At 40.6% G+C, this 18,522-nt stretch overlaps 1 protein-coding gene across 4 annotated transcripts; it reads left to right on the top strand.

Moving 5' to 3' along the window:
* prrx1b (paired related homeobox 1b) lies at positions 1 to 17,904 on the top strand. Of its 4 annotated transcripts, XM_031876016.1 has the most exons (6): positions 1 to 692; positions 7,402 to 7,577; positions 10,196 to 10,377; positions 13,622 to 13,685; positions 14,018 to 14,083; positions 16,121 to 17,904. In XM_031876016.1, the coding sequence occupies exons 1-6, from the start codon at positions 446 to 448 to the stop codon at positions 16,367 to 16,369; spliced, it is 984 nt and encodes a 327-aa protein (XP_031731876.1). In that variant the 5' UTR covers positions 1 to 445; the 3' UTR covers positions 16,370 to 17,904. The 4 variants fall into 4 exon arrangements, with proteins under 4 accessions (XP_031731876.1, XP_031731877.1, XP_031731878.1 ...); XM_031876017.1 differs by lacking the exon at positions 14,018 to 14,083; XM_031876018.1 differs by lacking the exon at positions 13,622 to 13,685 and having other exon boundaries at positions 16,121 to 16,323.
* Positions 17,905 to 18,522: the final 618 nt, after the last annotated feature.

Raw genomic sequence — 18,522 nt, 5'->3', positions numbered from 1 at the left:
GCTTCGCGCATCTGGTCGTCATCATCATCATCAGCAGCAGCAGCAGCCCTTCCTGCTCAGATGTGACTCAGCCAGAGTGGGAAGAGAGCTCCTTCTCCTCAGAGGACTTCTGCGAAACGCGTCTTTGAGACTTTTCCCTCTCAGGCAGCAGGACAGGCTGATATTTTTCCTCGTTTGCCGTTGACGCGCGCCGCTGGATGGATTGTCTGTGAGGGTTTGATCGGTCGGGATAAAAAACAGGCGAGGAGTTTGTTCGAGCCCTGCGCGGCTGATCTGGATGTGAACAGATCCGCGTTCCGCCTCGGAAGAACCGAGTATCTCTCGGGCTGGTTTCTGGAGCTCGTGCGCTCTGCACGAACGGATCTTTTCGGCTGCTTGTTGACTCCTCTCTTTCATCAGCGCTCCGTTTTTTAAATTCTTTTAACACTGTTCCCCCACTTGCGTCATGACTTCTAGCTATGCACATGTAATGGACAGGCAAGCCTCGCTATCGAACCGCCTGGAGAGTCCGATCACGTCGAACCTGGACAACCTGCAAGCCAAAAAGAACTTCTCGGTCAGCCACCTGTTGGATCTGGAAGAGGCCGGGGAAATGGTCGGCACCCAGGCGGACGAGAGCGTCGGGGAGGCGGGGAGGAGTATGCTGGAGTCCCCGGGGCTGACGAGCGGGAGCGACACGACCCAGCAGGAAAGTAAGTGAAAAGCAGCCCGTTCGAGAGCCTCACAGGCTGGGACTGAGCAGAGGAGATCAAAACCAACTTTTAAATCTTGTGACCGAAATGTTACATTTCCTTCCCGGGTGTGTATTATTGTAGCCTCGGTGTGAAAAACCTCGAGTTATCAGGCTCGACACCCGGAAAAAAACCCACCGCAGATCTCACACAAATGCAGTTCTAATGAGCAGCTGAAAATAAAGTCATTTGTTTTCATTAAGATCTGGCGTGTGTCCGCGTGCAGAGCGCATGAATGGAGCTCTGCAGAATGCTGCGCGCACGGAAGGAATCCTTTAGTGAGTGTTGGCAATGCATCATCCCTGACGGCCTCCCCCTCAAAACGGCCATTAATTCACCATTAACACTTTGATGTCAGTGAGGTATGGTGATGTTGGTGGACATGGTGAGTGAAGGAACCTTGCGAGTCAAACTCGGGGGTAACGCATCTCTCGCTTCATGACCTAAACGAGGCCACGTTTCTTGATCGAGCACGTTTTGATCTTTTTTTACGAAAGAGAAATCAAATCGAGTAAAAATGCATACATTTTGAAAATATTTACAGTGAGTCACGTGACGATAGCGTCACGTGTATGATAGTTTAATTCTAAATATATATGTTCATTTATCACTAAATAATGATGTGCCATTTTTTCCCTCAACCAACACATTCCTCCGCGCGTGCGTAAAACATGTGGCCAATCTGTGCCGTTTGGTGAGCTAAGAGACGGGTAGCGCTCGCTGAGCTCCCGCTCAAGCCCCAACCTGACAATCGGAGTTATTATTTCCAGCTTTTTGTGTTAAATGCGCCGTTGCATGCGTGGAAGTTGACAAAAATAGGGATAAACCCACAAAAACCCGCCACTGGCCCTCTCCGGCGCACCTCTGAGAGAGTAAATAAACGCTCCCTCCTGCCTCCTCCTCTTCCTCTGCTCAAAGGGCCATTTGCTGCGGCTGACAGGAACGTTATGGGCTTTAATGAGTGTTATTGTTAGTTTTTTAAAAGGCTAAAAATCGTGTGAGAAATATGCGGGAGGAAGTGGCCGGGTCACGTCGTTAATTCCCGGTTATTTTCGGCCTGTCAAACAGTCAGAATATCGGAGCCTAAATCATTTGTCATAATTACCGCGCGTGTCCTCGCGCCAACAATTAAGGAATCAAATAACAGCATCTCATCGGAACTATATGCCGTTGAGAGGTGATTTTAGAATGAATCAGTGGGGTTCAGGAAACATTTTAAGATGTATACAAGATTCAGATATAATGGCATGTGTAGGAGTCTAATTATAGAGCCTAATTCATATACATTTTTTTCCGATTTATTGACAGGAAGGTGAAAGCAGCAGTATGACTTTTGGCATTTTTAATCAATTTCACAAATTGCCATTAATAGTAGCCAAATAGACTATGATCACACATCCAAAATAAAACATTTCAAAGTAAAATTGCAAAAAATAAATGTATGTTTGTTTTATTATTTTAGGAATCAATAACCTCTCCTCTCGCCAATGAGCTTTGGCAGGAGGACTAATCGACTTCCACTGATGGCTGCTAATGAGATCAGTAGTCTACTGACACGTGTTGGTCACAATGGCAGCTGCAGGATGATGATGATCATAATGATGGCGGGAATAGCTTTGATTTTCTAGTTTAAATGTCACCTTGATTAAAGGCTTTCCGAGGCCAAACCGCCGCGCGACTATTGAAAATAAACAGAGAGATCCCTTTTGGGGATATTCAGACTTTATCTTTCATATTTTGTTCTTTTGAAGTTGACAGAATATAATCTCATTTGAATTTATTAGAAAAAATATACGTTTTTATTTACATATTTTGGATACAATTGTTTTCGTCCCCGCCGAATCTTCACTGTGCTAAATGAAAAGTAAAGTAAAAATATTGCATTCATACAGAAAAGATAGATTCATTATTTTTTTTATTTTGTCATGCGATTCAATTAACCATTTGTAAACGCGTCGAACGATTTAAATGCTCTACAGTTGCTTTGAAAATAGTAATTTCCGTAGATGAAATATTGAACGGTCAAGTCACAATCATCTTTAACCGACTTTCTGTCGTTTTAATATGTATTTTTTTATTATCTCACTCTTCCGTCTGACAGACCTCATCTTGTTGTCGCACTTTTCTCCGCTTGCAACGTCACCACACGGACTAATGAAGTGCGTCATGATTTTCATTTGAACCTCGAGCCTGTAAAACGGCTGTTTTTTTTAGTTTTTTTTTAGAAGGAAGCTATGCGCGGTCGCTGGTTAGCCATGTGCGGCTGCCATCAGCATTTACAGCCGCACTTTACTGTCCGACTCCTCAAGAATCCTCCAGCCTGTGATTTACCAACTGATCCAAAGTGTGCCGCCTCAGAGCTGCTGCACTGATGGAGAACAAGTCCGAGTCACAGGAGGGATCTCTGATCTCAGCTGGTCGAGCTGTTTCCTCATAAACCACAAATATATTCACAACTGCGGGAATTACATTTATTAAACAATACCTCAAATATATCATATTAGCACACAATATAGTTTCTGGTACATTATTTTCTATTTAAAAAGGAAATTTTTGTTATTTTTAGAAATTCTTTTCATATGGCAGATTTCATTGCAGGTACATATTTTTGGAAAATATGGAAATAATATTAAACCAATAACAATGGTGATAATAATAATAAAATGCAATGTTAAAAACTCTCACTTATCTGACATCTCGAGTTTTACTTTGTCAAGGCATAATGAATTCATCAATTACTTAGTGTTTTAACGTTTTTAATCTATAGATGGTTAACTGCGGGGTCAGGACCCCCACAGAGGGCAGGCCAGATAAAGTGTGAAAGGTCACGGAAGGATTAACAGGATTAGGAAGAAGAAGAAAAAAAACAGCTTCACAAAATGCAGTTTATTTTTCTGATTGTATTCTTAATCTTAAAGTCTGAATATACTGTATATATATCATTTTTCTTTTAAAGAGCAAAACAGCACAAAAACAAAAAGACACCCCTCTCAACACCATCTCCACAAAGGAATAGAAATTAGGAGAATTTCTTAACAAAAAGAAGGAATATCAGAAAAACAGATGAACTTCTCACTAAGAGTCAGTCTGTTTAACTTCTCAGGTAAACCGCTCACAGAGCGATGAATGGGTGCAGTTTCATTTTAAAAACCGTTGAAAGGCCGAAGGGATTGTGCAGCAGCTTTTTAAAACGTCTCCACAACACTACAACAACAGGGGCTGCACCTGATAAAACCTGCAACGCATCAATCATTTCTCAGTCTCAAGAAATGAAAATGAGCATTTTTTACATGTTAAAAGTAGACTACATGTTACCATCAACGATATTAAAACAGTATTTTTAGTAAATTGATATTAGTGAAACTCTGGTTTCCTCCATTGTTCTGCTGTTAATTTGCATCTTTAAGATTCACATCAGCTGTAGAAGGTGAATACATTCTGGATCTGGATCCTCAGAGGGATCAACATGAGAGGTCACAGGATGATCAAATTAAATTCATCAAAGAGCAAGAATAGTTTTTTCTTTCTCTCAAAATCATTTTCTCTAATTTTTGCTCTTTTTTTCTGGTGAAATACTGAATGCGTAAACCACGCAGGCCGTAAAGATCCTTCAATCCTTTCAAACCTTTCAACAACCAAACTGTATTTCAACCCAGACTATTCTTTGGGGTCACAAGTAGTTATTTCTTTATTGTCTCTTCTGTCATTTAAAACCAGCAGATGTAAGAGTTTACATCTAGTGTGTCCTGATGGGCTGAGACTGCAGGGGGGGAGCTTTTCCCTCATTAGACAACAAAGCAAACAGGCTCAGTGTTGACACACTGCAGCATCTGTGTGTGTGTGTGTGACACCGAGCCGTGCGTGTGTGCGTGTGTGTGTGTGTGTGTGTGTGTGTGTGTGTGTGTGGACGAAGTAAAAGCAGTCTATTACAAGTTCTGCATCAGGATTTAGCTCTGAACGTGTACTCACAGCTTCCTCAGTTCGAGTCCAGCCGAGGACGATTGGTGCAAGTCTCCTGTACATTTTTTAATAAAGGCAATGTATGCACTTACACTTTAAGTGAGTGTTGAAGTTAAAATGTTCCTAAAAATTTAAAATATGAATTAAGTAAAATTGTTATGGATATCAAATCGGCTTAAAACCTTGTACCTCTAAAAAACAGGCTGAGAAACTGATCTGAAACTTTAGATATTTCAGATTCACTGCCATCCCCATCTGCTGAGGAATGAGATGCAGTCAAAAGTTCTGATTTGTTGTTGTTGTTGTTGTTGTTGTTGTTGTTGTTGTTATACTACAAGTTTATAAGGTAAAGACTGAACTTTTTCATCTTTGGATTATATTTAAAGGTCGTCTGGTCAGTGAGTTGACATTTTGGAGGTAGAAGACTTTTACATGACATTGCTGAGTGATGGAGGGAGGATTCAAATCTTTTAAGAAAAAGTATCAATACCGCCGTGGCTTTCAAAATGTACACTGAAGTAAAACGGTAAACAAGGAATCAGACGATTCTCTCGAAGAATTGCATTCATATGCGACTATTTTGCATCAGCTAAAAGTTAATGCTGGGAGATTTCATTTGTCTAATCAGCAAATTGCCAAATATTCACACTGATCATCTGCATGTTATTAACTATGTTAAACCCATTTCATGAATCTGATTTTTTTCAGCCAAACCGCTAATAAAAGTCACATTTATCAAAACAATGATCATAAAAGACGTGTTGTAACAAACTACTGATGTTAGGCTGATTTAGACGTCTGTCCTCCACCACTTACTTCATATAATCCAAAGAAATAACCCCTTTGTCAAACTCTTAGATAAGAAAAAAGTACATCTTCAGACTACAATAATAAATGAATAACTTTAGATTGTTGGCATTTAAAACTGGCAGCATTTCAATTCTATTTTCTGTCTTGCATGAATTCGAAAAGTTTTTATCCCTGACTAAAAGGCATTTTTATTTATGACGAATGTTAAATCTGAATCTGCAAAGTAAGTCATCGCTCTAGCTGTCAGATAAACATAATGCAGAGAAAAATAGATTTCCCCCTGAAGTCTCTCAACATCAAAATACTCAAATGAGGTTTATGAAGTCCTTAACTGTACTGCATTAGAGAACATGAGTAAATGTACAGAGTAACTTCCCACCTCTCTCTCTGTGTGTGTGTGTGTGTGTGTGTAGCTACAGATTGTTTCGTGAGTGTGTAATTAGGCAGGAACATGGACGATCACGGTCTCGTTTTTTCTTTCTTCGATGTGAAAGTGTTATTTTGTGGTCTTGTTGTGCAGCCACAAGGCACCAGCACTGTTTCCAGCCTACAGGAGCGTTCAGACCGAACATGTTCACATGCAGCTGGAAGGTGCTCGGGCTCCAGAACGCTTTCTGGATTTATGCTGTTTGTTTGCCTGGACGTGTGTCTGTTTGTTGGTTAGTCAGGCTGTTGGATCGAGGATCAAGTCTGCTGTTTTTCGGTGCAGATCCAGGATTTGTTTTCAAAGGATCTTTTAAATAATCACGTCACCTAATGTTAGTGTTGTCTCTCCATGTTTTTAGATGGTCTCTGACATTTCTGCCTCCACACCAATACAGTGGAGTTTCGTTAGTGCTGCTCACATCATAGTCTGCATAGATAAGGATAACCCACAGAGAACACCGTCCCTTACTGTTGAATTATTGTAATAAGCTCCACACACATATATCTTTTTATCTATTTATTTATTTGGGTCAACACATCGAGGTAGCATAATTTTATTTTCTCTGTCATTTTGTGCATTTTATTTCTTTTAAAGACAATGTTTTGGGCATGGGGGGGGGGGGGGGGATATGCAAAATGAGAGCGTTGTAGTTTACATGACACCAGTCTCAGATGCCACACAGTTTCACGTATTGATTGTGAGGATTGAGCAGTCTTGGCAGAGGTACACTCTCTTTAGTTATCTGCTATCTTTAGTTATCAGATTATCAGTCAACAGTATTCAGAATTCAGATCTTTCCCGTAAGTAGAAACAGTTATAATGTAAACACGTCCTGTTAAACAAAAGTTCTGTGTTGAACAGTAAAAGTATTACCTGTACTCACAGTAGGTACGCGGTAGCAGCTGTAGGTTGCGTGTAGAGCAGGTTGGATCGTATTAATCGAAGGGTGAAGTTCTTGATCGGGACCTGAACCCTAAAGCTGCTCCCAATGCTCAATTTTGAAGAACTGCCATCAATACATCAAGAGTTATTGATATACTAATGTGTAAGCAGTATTTTAATGCTAATTTACAGTTTCCTATTTAATAAAAAGCACGTTGATACTTTTCACATCTGCAGATTTTTGAATATTAATATACTAACAATTTACCACGGGACATTCAAATTCTTCATTATGGTCCTCGTCATTGTTGCGTACTTAAAGGCTCTGTTATTATATTTATTTCTGATTGAGGTCTGAGAAGGCAGCATCTTCTCAGAACGGCATCCAGCAGCAGTTGTTGCATGAATGCAGGGAGCTGTATTTATTATTAAAATGTAACGTGGTTCGACACGAGGCTTTCGGTTTTTTGGGGCTATTTCTGCATCTCCTCGGGCAAAGCGTCCGTAGCTACAAACTACAAGCACCAATGGGAGCACTGTGTTCCCATCGAGTCTTATTGAGGTTACATCGCCTCCTTCTTCTCCCTGCAGATGAACAGATGAACACGGAGGAGAAGAAGAAGAGGAAGCAGCGCAGGAACAGGACCACCTTCAACAGCAGCCAGCTCCAGGCTCTGGAGAGAGTGTTTGAGAGGACACACTACCCCGACGCCTTCGTCAGAGAGGACCTGGCCCGCCGGGTCAACCTCACCGAGGCCAGAGTCCAGGTACGCACGGGGGGAAACCTGTTAATCTCATGTGACCTCCAGAGTCATTCAGAGACTTCTATTTTTGACACATCCTCCTCCCTTACAAAATAAAAGCCTGATTCCTTGAAGTTTGAAGGCTTTCCTTCAGCAGCAGTAATTCATCAGATGGGTTTAACCTTTGATCAAAGCAGAAGAAGAGCCATAAAACTCACCAGATTTCAAAGTAGTCACGTAGAAGAAGGAGGGCTGTAGTCATTTTCCCCTTTCAACCACTTTCACAGGAGGCACACAAAAATAAACACACTTATAGACGCAGTTAATAATCCTACTTAGAGGCTAGCAGTTATCAGGGTCCATTAACATGTTTAGTCCTTCCATTATGAGGTTTTAGAGGAACTGATAAGAACTCGCCAGCACCTCACAAACAGCCTCTATCATACTAATCGCTGAGCCTTTGAGCAGCTTGCAGACTCCCCAGAGGGACCGGCTGTGATCAGAAAAGTGGATGAACTGATTGTCTAATTTCCTCAGCGGTTTACAGATCAGCGATAAAATGTGCAACACATGAGGGCTGTAGCCGAACAGGAGCTAAATATGATGCGGCATTTTGGCCAAATGAGTGAGATCGCTCTTCCGAATGTCGTCAATGAAACAACCCAAGAACATGGATTCAATATTTCCACAGCCGTCGAGAAAAGTGAATGCTATACTTTCTGTCTTTACATGCAGTTATGTTTTCATCATTATGTAACTGATCACACTTAAGAAAAGAATTAGAAATGCTGCGTTAGTGTCTCTTTATGAAGGCAACTGAAAACAACCTTTAGTTCCACTGAAAGAGAAGTGAGACTGAGATAAGGCTGTTTTAACATATTTAACCACAAAATAAAGAAATAAATACCATGAAAGAATGAAATGAATGTGGGAGTGTGTTGTTGCTACTCTACCGGCCAACAAAGTGCTCAAGTGACAAAACCACTGAATGTGAATTCACCATTTTGAGAAAAACTGTAAACATTACACATGTAAATCTAAATGCATTGATTTTTTTTTTCTAAAAACACGAGTGTACATTTCTAGTTCTGACTTGTGTGATCAGAACATCCCTGCAGCCCCATCGAGCGCTACCAATCGAGTTGCTCCAAAACCTATTTTTGGCCGGACAGAAAAAAAAACTAGGGCAAGTTCATGAATACTTGCTGTTGCTCATGAAGCTGTGAGATTGTATATCTGCATTTATGTAATCAGATTTTCTTTCATCTTGAATATATCAGCTAAAGAGAGGACTCTGTCTTCGGTGATTTTCCTGAGTCACTCAAACTGCAACTGTAAAAGCCAGACAAACAAAACTGGGATCCTGATAACTGAGGGGGGACATGTCCCCCTGTGTCCCTAATTGGAAATGACACTCTTGGTTGTCCTGGATTAACTTTGAAATGAAAGTACATTTGTTCTACTCATAAGCAGCTCAAGATAAGCACATGCAACTAGAAGAGAAATGCACACTTGCCTTATGCAATTGTTTATCCAATGCATTCACTGCGCATTAATATGTAACTAGTGTTTGTACCATTGTTTGTTTTTGTGTCTTTGAATTGCCTGCTTTTCCGAAACGCACCAGTGAGTATTTGTTCAGTGAGCAGAGAGAGAGAGGGAAAGAGGAAATGGCGATGTCGGAGGGAGAGAAGCGGCACATCTGTGGATAATGTGTAGCAGAGAGCGATGCAGAAACGCTTTGATAGAAGAGACTTTGGGCTCATTCCTGAGGCTGTGCGTCAGCAGACGGAGAGCCCCTGCGAGCGCCCACGGCATCTAATAATGGATTTGATTTCACAGCGAGGAACAACACTAGCAAACCCCCGAGTCACATCATCGTGTGTTTGGTAAAGGGAAGGGGGTATGTTCATAAGAAGAGGAGGGGGAGGGGAGGCTGATGAGGGGTGGATGGTGAATTGGAGATGAAGGATGTTTGTTGAAGCGAGTGGGGATGTGAGAATATCAAGTTTGTAACTGAGAAAAGAGTTTAAGGCCAGAGAATTATCCAGGAAAAAAACCACTTCTGGTTCTTTTAAATTTGGATTTTAGATTTTCATGGACTCTGTTCCTTAATTTGATTTCACTTCATGGTGCAGAGAAACACAGTCAACTCACGTGAGAGACGTCTTATGTTCAGGCCAGAATACAACCAAGAACCTTACGTTGTTTAACCCACTGATGGAGATATGAGGTGTGGTAGAGAGCTCCCAAGAAAAAGCTAAATGGTGGAGCTTTGAGTTGAGATCATAGTGTCACACAATGTAAGAGCAGACTGAGGAGCAGAGCAACATTTTGAACTTTACTTCAGTTTGTTCAAGATCACATTGTTTTACCCTTTAAAGTGTCTGATTCTAGGCACATTGTTTCTGATTCCCCTGCATGTAATACAAATAGTAATGTTTTGGTTTGGTTCCTGTTATTGTTTCTATGGCTGCACCATTACACAACATAGAAACGTTCTCGATGTCTTGTGTGTAATTTTCAGATCCAAGCCACCCAGGTTCAACCTAATTATTTGGCATCTTTGAAACTTTGAATGCTTCTGCAAAGAGTTTGTAATGATTGTAGCATCTTAATCCCGTTGTCTTCTTTGATTCCAGGTTTGGTTTCAGAACAGGAGAGCTAAATTCCGCAGGAACGAGCGCGCCATGCTGGCCAGCAAAAACGCCTCGCTCCTCAAATCGTACTCAGGAGACGTGACGGCGGTGGAGCAGCCAATCGTACCGCGCCCTGCACCACGCCCAAACGACTACCTGTCCTGGGGCAACGCTGCCCCCTACAGGTAGAGTCCACTCTGCTCTCTCACCTGACACCACCCCTTAACCTCACATTCAAGTTACAACAACACACCCTGTTTACACTCTGCACTGCTTCTGCACTGACTGTTAACACCGCTGATCTGCAGCACAGAGCGGAAGAAGAACTCAAACTACTTGAGTAGAACCACAGTGAAGAGAGTCGTGCCCTCAAGAGGTCAAAATTAAAAGGTTTCAACAGTAAAATGATGATGTCATTTGCAAATAAAAGCGTCATGCTTCACCTTGAATTAATCATAAAACCCTTAATTATTAATTTGTTTGTAAAGTTTTCAAAATAAGCAATGGTGGAAGACGTTTAGAGTTTAGTTTCGCTGTTGAGTGAAAGTCTCATATGTCCAGTTTTGCGATTTTTGTGCTTTTACTTTGGTTAAAGACGGACGAAAGGAAAGAAGAAAAGAAAAGGAAACAGGAACAAAAAATAAAGAAACTACACATCGAAGGAAACAAGGAAAGAAGGGAATGACTTAAGATAGGAAGGAGGAATGAAACAAAGTACAGAAAGAAGAAAAAGAGAAAAGGAAAAAGGAAAGTGTGAAGAGCAGCAGAAAGGAAAGAAAGATTTATGAAATAATGTAAAATCTCCAAAATAGTCAAGTCAAGTATACTGCACAAACTGTACTTCAGTACTAACTTGTCCTCTGCTCTCTGCTGCAGAACATCAATCACACAAGTGTCTCCAGATGAAAAAGCACAGCTGATACCACAATAACCACATGTTAACACCACCGTCACACACACACGCACACACACACACACACACACACACACACACACACACACACACTGCTGTCTGTTATTGTTTCATTTCCTCCTCTTCTACCTGCACATGCTTCTCATAGTTCCTCTGACCATCCTTATCTCCTCTGATCCACCTTGACTCAAACTGAAGAGATGCAGGTCAGCAGACCCTTTAATGTTTGTTGTTTTATTCAGTCAACCTTTATTCATACACGGTTAAAGGATGAGTCTGGTTATATTCTATATTATTCGTACAGTCATCAAATCCGATGTTCAGACTCAAACGGTTTTAGTCCATCTCTCGATACCGTCTGCCTTCCTGGCTGTGACTCTCAGCTCCGAGCCCACTGGTTCCTACTAAAGATGTAAATCTTTAAAAACAGTAGTTTTCTTCTTTTTTTAGAGGCTCTGTAATTTCCTAAAACAGCTGGTTACTGTAGTTTTTATCAAACAAACAGGAGGAAATAGTGCATTTGTTGGCGACTACTTTCCGCAGCGTATTCATCCACATTTAAAATACTGTAGTTAGCACTCGCGGCAGACTGTTTCTCTTATTCTTTTTGTTGAGTGTGAACTTCAAACACCTTTATCATACCAGAGCACTCATGAGCGAATATTCCAAGAAAAACAAATGAAAAGTGCCGGCAGTGAATATTTTGTTCATATGTTGATTTAAAAATCAGCATTACATTTCCCTCAAAATGTATTCAGTAAATGCAAATTAACTGTAGCTGGTTCCCTGTAACCATTTTACTTAAAGGGACGGTTCACCCCAACATCAAAAACTACATATTCTTCCTCTTACCTGTAGCACTATTTGTCAATCTAATATTCATAGTTCCTGCATTAACTGCTCACAACAAGCTCTATGGATCATCTTGAGTAACCATGTAATGATTTATGGGAAGAGACATTTCTGCTGAGTTTTTTTTCAAATGTAGTTTTTGGCTCTTTGAGCGCCACAAGCCGAGTGGCAGATAGTCCCATTGGATTGGAGAGATCTACGGCTCATATCTCCAAAACTAGGGAACTCGCAGCAAAACAAACTAGATGATTAAATAGCACCAAAGGGAAGGAAGTGGGACAAAAAATATTTTTGATTTTTTTTGGGGGGGGGGGGGGGGGGGGGAATGTCTCTTTAAGTAAAAATTAGAACTTCTATTTGTATTTATTCCGCTGTGATATTGCAGTATTTTGTGGTTGCTTTTACAACAACAAAACTCTCAACTGCTATGTTCAATTTTTCACAAACTGCTGCGCTGACATGCAAAACACTAAATCACATCCTCGGTCCTGTGTTTAAATTAAAATGTACTGGTTTATGCTTTCCAGCATTAGTAGTATTACAGCATTGGCTTACAATTTAAATGGTTATTTCAACTTTTAAGTAATCAAAATATCTAATGTCTTAAATAAAAACAGACATATTTAAAAGTAAAGTATATTATATTATTTATTATACAATATATAATTTAAAGCAGGGGTCTTCAACGTTTTTCAGGCCAAGGACCCCCAAACTGATAGAGAGATGGAGCAGGGACCCCCGACTATATATATTTTATAAAATTGTGTTTTATATTAAATGGGCCTAGTACCGTGTATACCTCTTTATTGTGTATTCATTACTAAGCTATTCAAATAATACACAGGTTCATATATTCATGTTTTTATATTAAACATGTGCAAGGTACAGTGAGTAGGGTGGCCGTGCCACTGCCGTTTAGAAACATACCTTGTCAGCTGATACCAATGCCAATATCAACATTGTCTGTCAATTGCATGATAATCATGCACACAAGCTATTCAAATTGATGCCATTAGTGCCACTACCATGCATAAACCTACCTGTTATCTTTCATACAATACTGAACTATTAAAATAATGGACAGATTCATTTTTAGAGAAATGTTTTTTTTTTTTTAATTTTCTAATCAACCAAAAATTTCGCGGACCCCCTGTAGTACCTCCGTGGACCCCCTGGGGGCCGCGGACCCCCTGTTGAAGACCTCTGATTTAAAGTATTATAGTATTTAATGTATAAGATGCAGGCTTCTGTATAAGTTGCAAGTTCCTGTTATGTCAGCAAAGTCTGTCCTGATGAGGATTGTTTAAAATCATTATTTTATCATGAAATGCAAAAATGACCTATATTGATATTTCTTTCGTGCTCTATGAGATGTTACACCCAAATATTAGGAATAAACTATTTATGTTCAGCAACATTTCAGCATATTCTCTTTTTTACATTAGACTCTGCTGTGAAAATTGAGCCAACGTAATCCTAAAATCCTGTAACACTTCAGTAAACCGATACTCTTTTCCCTCTCTGTCTCTTCACTCTGCTGTGGCCTTTTGCCTCGTCCTTCCTGCAGCCATTTTCCTACACTGAATATATCACAGTCCTGTCTTGCACATATCTCACTCCAAACTAATTGTGTGGAATAAAAACACCCTTTTCCTCGCCCTCAGTCCCGTCGCTCCCCTCTGTCAGCATGAGCAGGGCGGGACCAGATCCTGTGACCCTCCTGACGAGGTGATAATGTGAAAACAAACCGTATTAAATCCACTGTTGACCCCTGTGACCCTTCTCTGCTACACTACACCAGATAATGAACGCTACGCCGAGAGACAGAGCTCCACTGGGCAACATTTTTTGTGACTCTGGTTACATTGGTCATGATTTACAGTAATCCTCCCTTATGAAACTCGGTGTAAAATGTCAAACCCTGCGGCCGCGGCTCAAAACACACTGAGAGATTTTTGGCCGGACACAGAGCAGCTGGGGAAATCTTTTGTGAAGCAGGAATAATGCTACGTGGAACACGCTAATGTGGTGCTAACACTTCACTGTGTATTATCCTAAAGCTGGTATCCGATGCCGGAGGGGGGGCCAGTGCGAGTGCCACAGAAAATGCTGCCCTCAGAGAACAAGTACGCTTTCACTTTACTACATTCAGTTCATTTTAAAGAAAACTTGCTGTATTCTACTTTAAAGAAGAATACTGCCATTTCACATACATTTACTGTTTAGACATTAGAAAGAATGTATAAGTTGATTTCTGAATGTATTTGTTTTAATTTGAATTTGCCTTTTGAATGTTTTGTCAATTTTACACTTTTACTTAAAAAGTGTGTGTGTGTGTGTGGGGGGGGGGTTAAAGGATCATTACAGTGTTTTTGGACGTTTCAACCCATTTTCAAAAATACTTAAAAAATGTTCCTTTCCTCGCAGCAATCTCTTTCTACACAGTTAAATCAGTAGATACAGCTTCTTTAAACACCCTTTAGATGGAGAATCATCAGCATCATGTCTGCTTTTATTTTTGTTAAAGTCATGCAACCGTTGTGTGGTAATGTAGCGCAGACGTTTTAAATCCCTCTCACAGCTGAATAATCACATATAAACCGTATAGTAGAGAATGATTTAAACACAGTTGATCGAAGTGTTTTACAGCAACGAGAAAAAAAACAAAGCACAACTTTGAAGTTTATTATTTTTACATTAAATTCTCACAAAAAGAAGAAAGAAGAAAATGAAAAAACAATTTTTTTAAATACAATTATGGCTTTTTGTGCAGATAATTGTTAGCCAGCATCTTGCAAATAATTTTAGTATTTTATAATGTGTGCGCCTCATGATGATTAGAAAAAGACAAACTAACTTAGTGGAAGTCATGAGACAGTGTTGAGGCAGAAAGGAAAAAGGCCCTTAAACACGGAGTCCGATGTATAGGAACAGACAGGACAACATCACATCAATAACACAAAATAGACAAGATCATCACCAAAATAAAGCATATTTTTAGCATTTTAAACTGAAAACAAAAGCTGGACACATTTTCGACATTTTGGTTAAAAAAGTCCATAAATCCTGAGAAAAATAAAATACTTTCCTAAGTCCTAAGGAGGTGAAGAAAGACCCTTCAGTACTAACACAAAAAAGGAAAAGGATAAGGAAAAAAGGAAAAAGGCACAAATTAGACTAGCAAACAAGAATTCCTAATTCCTTATCGTAAAATCAAATTAATCTTCAAACTGTAAATTTCCCAAAGCTTTCCTCCACATCTCGGGACCTTCATCAAACTCCATCCGTTGATGATGAAGGCCATGAGATGTGGCAGAGAGCTCTGGAAAATTTCCAATTAGAGGATTTGGTGCTAATTATCAGTATTTGTCATTCTGCCATTTGTTTGACTTTATTAATCAAGCAACATCAGGCATCAATACTTAAACTGTGAGCCAGAGACAGAGTGGGACACTTTACCACATCAGATGAGTACAACGTTGTCTAAGTGATGGAGAGACTTAATGAGGAACTGTGATTCAAAAGCAGAACAGATTGAGAAACCGGAATAGAAACTTTGATGCCGTTCTCCATGAAGATAATAAAGACAAAGTCAAACCATGTTCATAAAAGTGTTTAAAATTAAAAAAAAAACCTGAACTATAATCTGTATGATTTGAATTGATTTAAATGTAGTGTGGGAGGGAAAAGAAGTGTTAATATTGACATTTGGGGAAACAAGGTGAAGCCGATATCTTCTTCTAAATTGTTTGCCAGTTAATACCTGAAATTAAAAAGGCTGAATATTTAAATTCCAAATCAAATCAGTTACTTTATGAAGTTTTACACAAAAAGGCTGCACACTTAAAACTGAGCTGATCAACAAACCTTACTCTGAGAAATGTGATGGTTCAGTACAAATGTGCAAGAACACTGCTTCAGCTCCTTTTGGTGCTTTTTTTGGGTTGTGGGTGCTTTTTAACATCACATTTTCTCTAAATCTCTTCTCGTGATCAGTGATACCTGTTTTTGTTCCTTTTCATATTTCCACAGCTGCGGCTCATGCTGAGCTTCAGCTCGCTGTCAGCCACAGGTGATGTAACCTTTCCCCCCCCCCCCCCCCCCCCCCCCCCCCGTTCCCCCCCCCCCCCCCCCCCCCCCCCCCCCCTCCTCTTGTCTCTCAGCACCATGGCCAACTACCCGCCCACCTGCTCCAACACCAACACGTCCCAGGGCATGAATATGGCCAACAGCATCGCCAACCTGCGGCTCAAAGCCAAGGAGTACAGCTTGAACCAGGTGCCCACGGTGAACTGAGAGGAGGAGCGGACGGGGACTGGCGCAGGAGGGGAGGGGAACCCCCCTACCGCTGGATCCCCGCGGACGGACACCGTCTCTGGGTTGAGCATCATCTTACATACCCTGGATCATGAAGCCTCCCGTCCTTTACTGGATCAGCCTCGGTGGCGATACTACACCTATATGCAAATTGTTGGACACCGAGTGATGGCAGGATTTCCCCTTAACCGCCTTTTTAAAATCCTCCTGAGCATCACCGAACTCTCGTTTGTACACAAAGACACCTAGACTGGATGCTATAGTCGCATATCTGCATAGTTTTACATTTGTGATGTGGAGGGCGAGTTTTTTCAACAATCAGAGAACTTGTTCTCAACAGAGACCCATGTACGGACTACGTGGAATTCCCTTCGTGCCTTCGGCTGTGGTGTTGGATAAAATGACACACCAAATTTGGGATCAACACTCTTTGAAAAGCAACAACAAACAACAAGGACTTCCTCTGACATTTATGCAATTCTTTTAAAAAGAGAGTTTTCTTTCTCCACATTTCTTTCCATGCTATACCACTGACGAGCAAACATTTTCAACGCATTTTGATTTTCATGTAATAGTCCAATATATAGGAGAGGCTAATGTATTTCTGAATCCAAAACCATCTCTTAACTTCCTATGATATCCTTTATTTGTAACAGAATAAAAAACCTTGTATATTAATAAAAATGCATTTCAAGCAATGCAATGCCACAGTGTCCAGTTCAACAGATCTCACAAAAGAGGGATAAATAGAAATTTTCCACTTTTTCAAAAACTTTTTGGATTTCTCTGAGTGAAAAATCTCAATGCAGACTGACTTAAATTATGTAAGAAATAAGTATAATGGTAGTTGAGACCATTAGGAAAGCAATATGATCCAGGACCTCGTGCATGCCCCATAAAAGGGAGATTTACAACTCGAGAACAGTTTCTCCTCGACAGAAAAACCTCAAGCTGCTCCCTCTTTGTGTGTTTTCTTTTTCCCTGATTGCCGCAACCTGAATTTTCCATCTTAAAAACAGGATATTCATGAGCAGGGAAATCCTCTCCTCAATATGGAGGGCCCCTGGGCCTCGTTTGACTCCCGCGGCTGTCATACAAGGTGTTTCTTCTCCTTGGCCCCTCATAACCTTTGCCGTCAACAAACACATGTCGACACTCGTCCTCGTACGCCGCACACGGGCCATAAAAGTGGGGTCGAATGAAGCTGCAGCTGATGTGGTGGAGTCTTGATTTTTGAGGGGAACGTGTTATATAGGTGTAGTCACATGAGCACACAGTCTGTAGAAATGATTTTTTGGAGATGTTTATTGTTTAAAACTCATAATTACCCAAGAAAAGCGCAACGCTGATTTTCTTCTTTTTGTCACAAACTAAACTCCCTTCAAAAGAAGTAAATTTGATTTGTCGCGGGCAAGCATTATACACATTGCGAGACTTTGCCTTCAGCATATTTTAAATTCTTATAGCTTTCTGTTATTAAATTCGGCATGAAACTAAACCTGTTAAATATCAGTTATTTCAGGAAACTTCAATCTTATAAAATGTTCTGTTCCAGCGCTGTTTTGTGCTTCCTGAATGCTGTTATTTGGCATCTTCGTCTTTCTTCAGTACAGCTTTGAGATGCTGGAGTGTTTCCTTTTTCTTTTTATTGTAATTTCTACTTTACAGATCCAGATTTCACATTCATCACGAGTAAAGATCTTTTGTAAACTCTTAGAAACAGCCTCGTTGTCGTTTTTGTAAAAAGAGGGAATGAGGCTTTTTTACAACTTTGGCGTGTAATCCTCATGATCCATCTGATCTGAAAGCAGGAAAATCCCCATGAAAGCAGGAAAATTTGGGGAGCAACAACATTTCATTATCTCCAGTGTGGGAGGTTTTCCTGCCATCTATTTCCATCGTAAGACTTTTACCTGTAATGGAGCATTTTCTCCATTTTCAATTAAGTAAAGGATTGAAGGACTTCTTCCACGTGTTGCGTGTTTTAGCAGAGTGAGGGTTGGTCGTAAAAAAGAGGCGCTTCATCGTCCTCTTATGCCACATTTTAAAAAAGGGATATTTCTGTTTTCTATTCAGCCGTTTTCTTTTCTGCTGTTGGTTGTTTGCCTGATCACTGATCCCTGACTGTGGTATGTCCAGTGTCAGACCCCTGTCCCCCTCTCCCCTGCCAGGCGCCCGGTCTCACCTTTCACGGCCAGGGCCTGGGCTGACCTGAAGTGATTCCAGATGTGGGGATCTTTTTGACCCC

Source organism: Anarrhichthys ocellatus, unplaced genomic scaffold (genome assembly GCF_004355925.1).
Source record: "Anarrhichthys ocellatus isolate YVR2014 unplaced genomic scaffold, GSC_Weel_1.0 scaffold102, whole genome shotgun sequence".
In the NCBI taxonomy this organism is placed as follows: domain Eukaryota; kingdom Metazoa; phylum Chordata; class Actinopteri; order Perciformes; family Anarhichadidae; genus Anarrhichthys; species Anarrhichthys ocellatus.
This window is presented reverse-complemented; position numbering and strand designations above follow the sequence as displayed.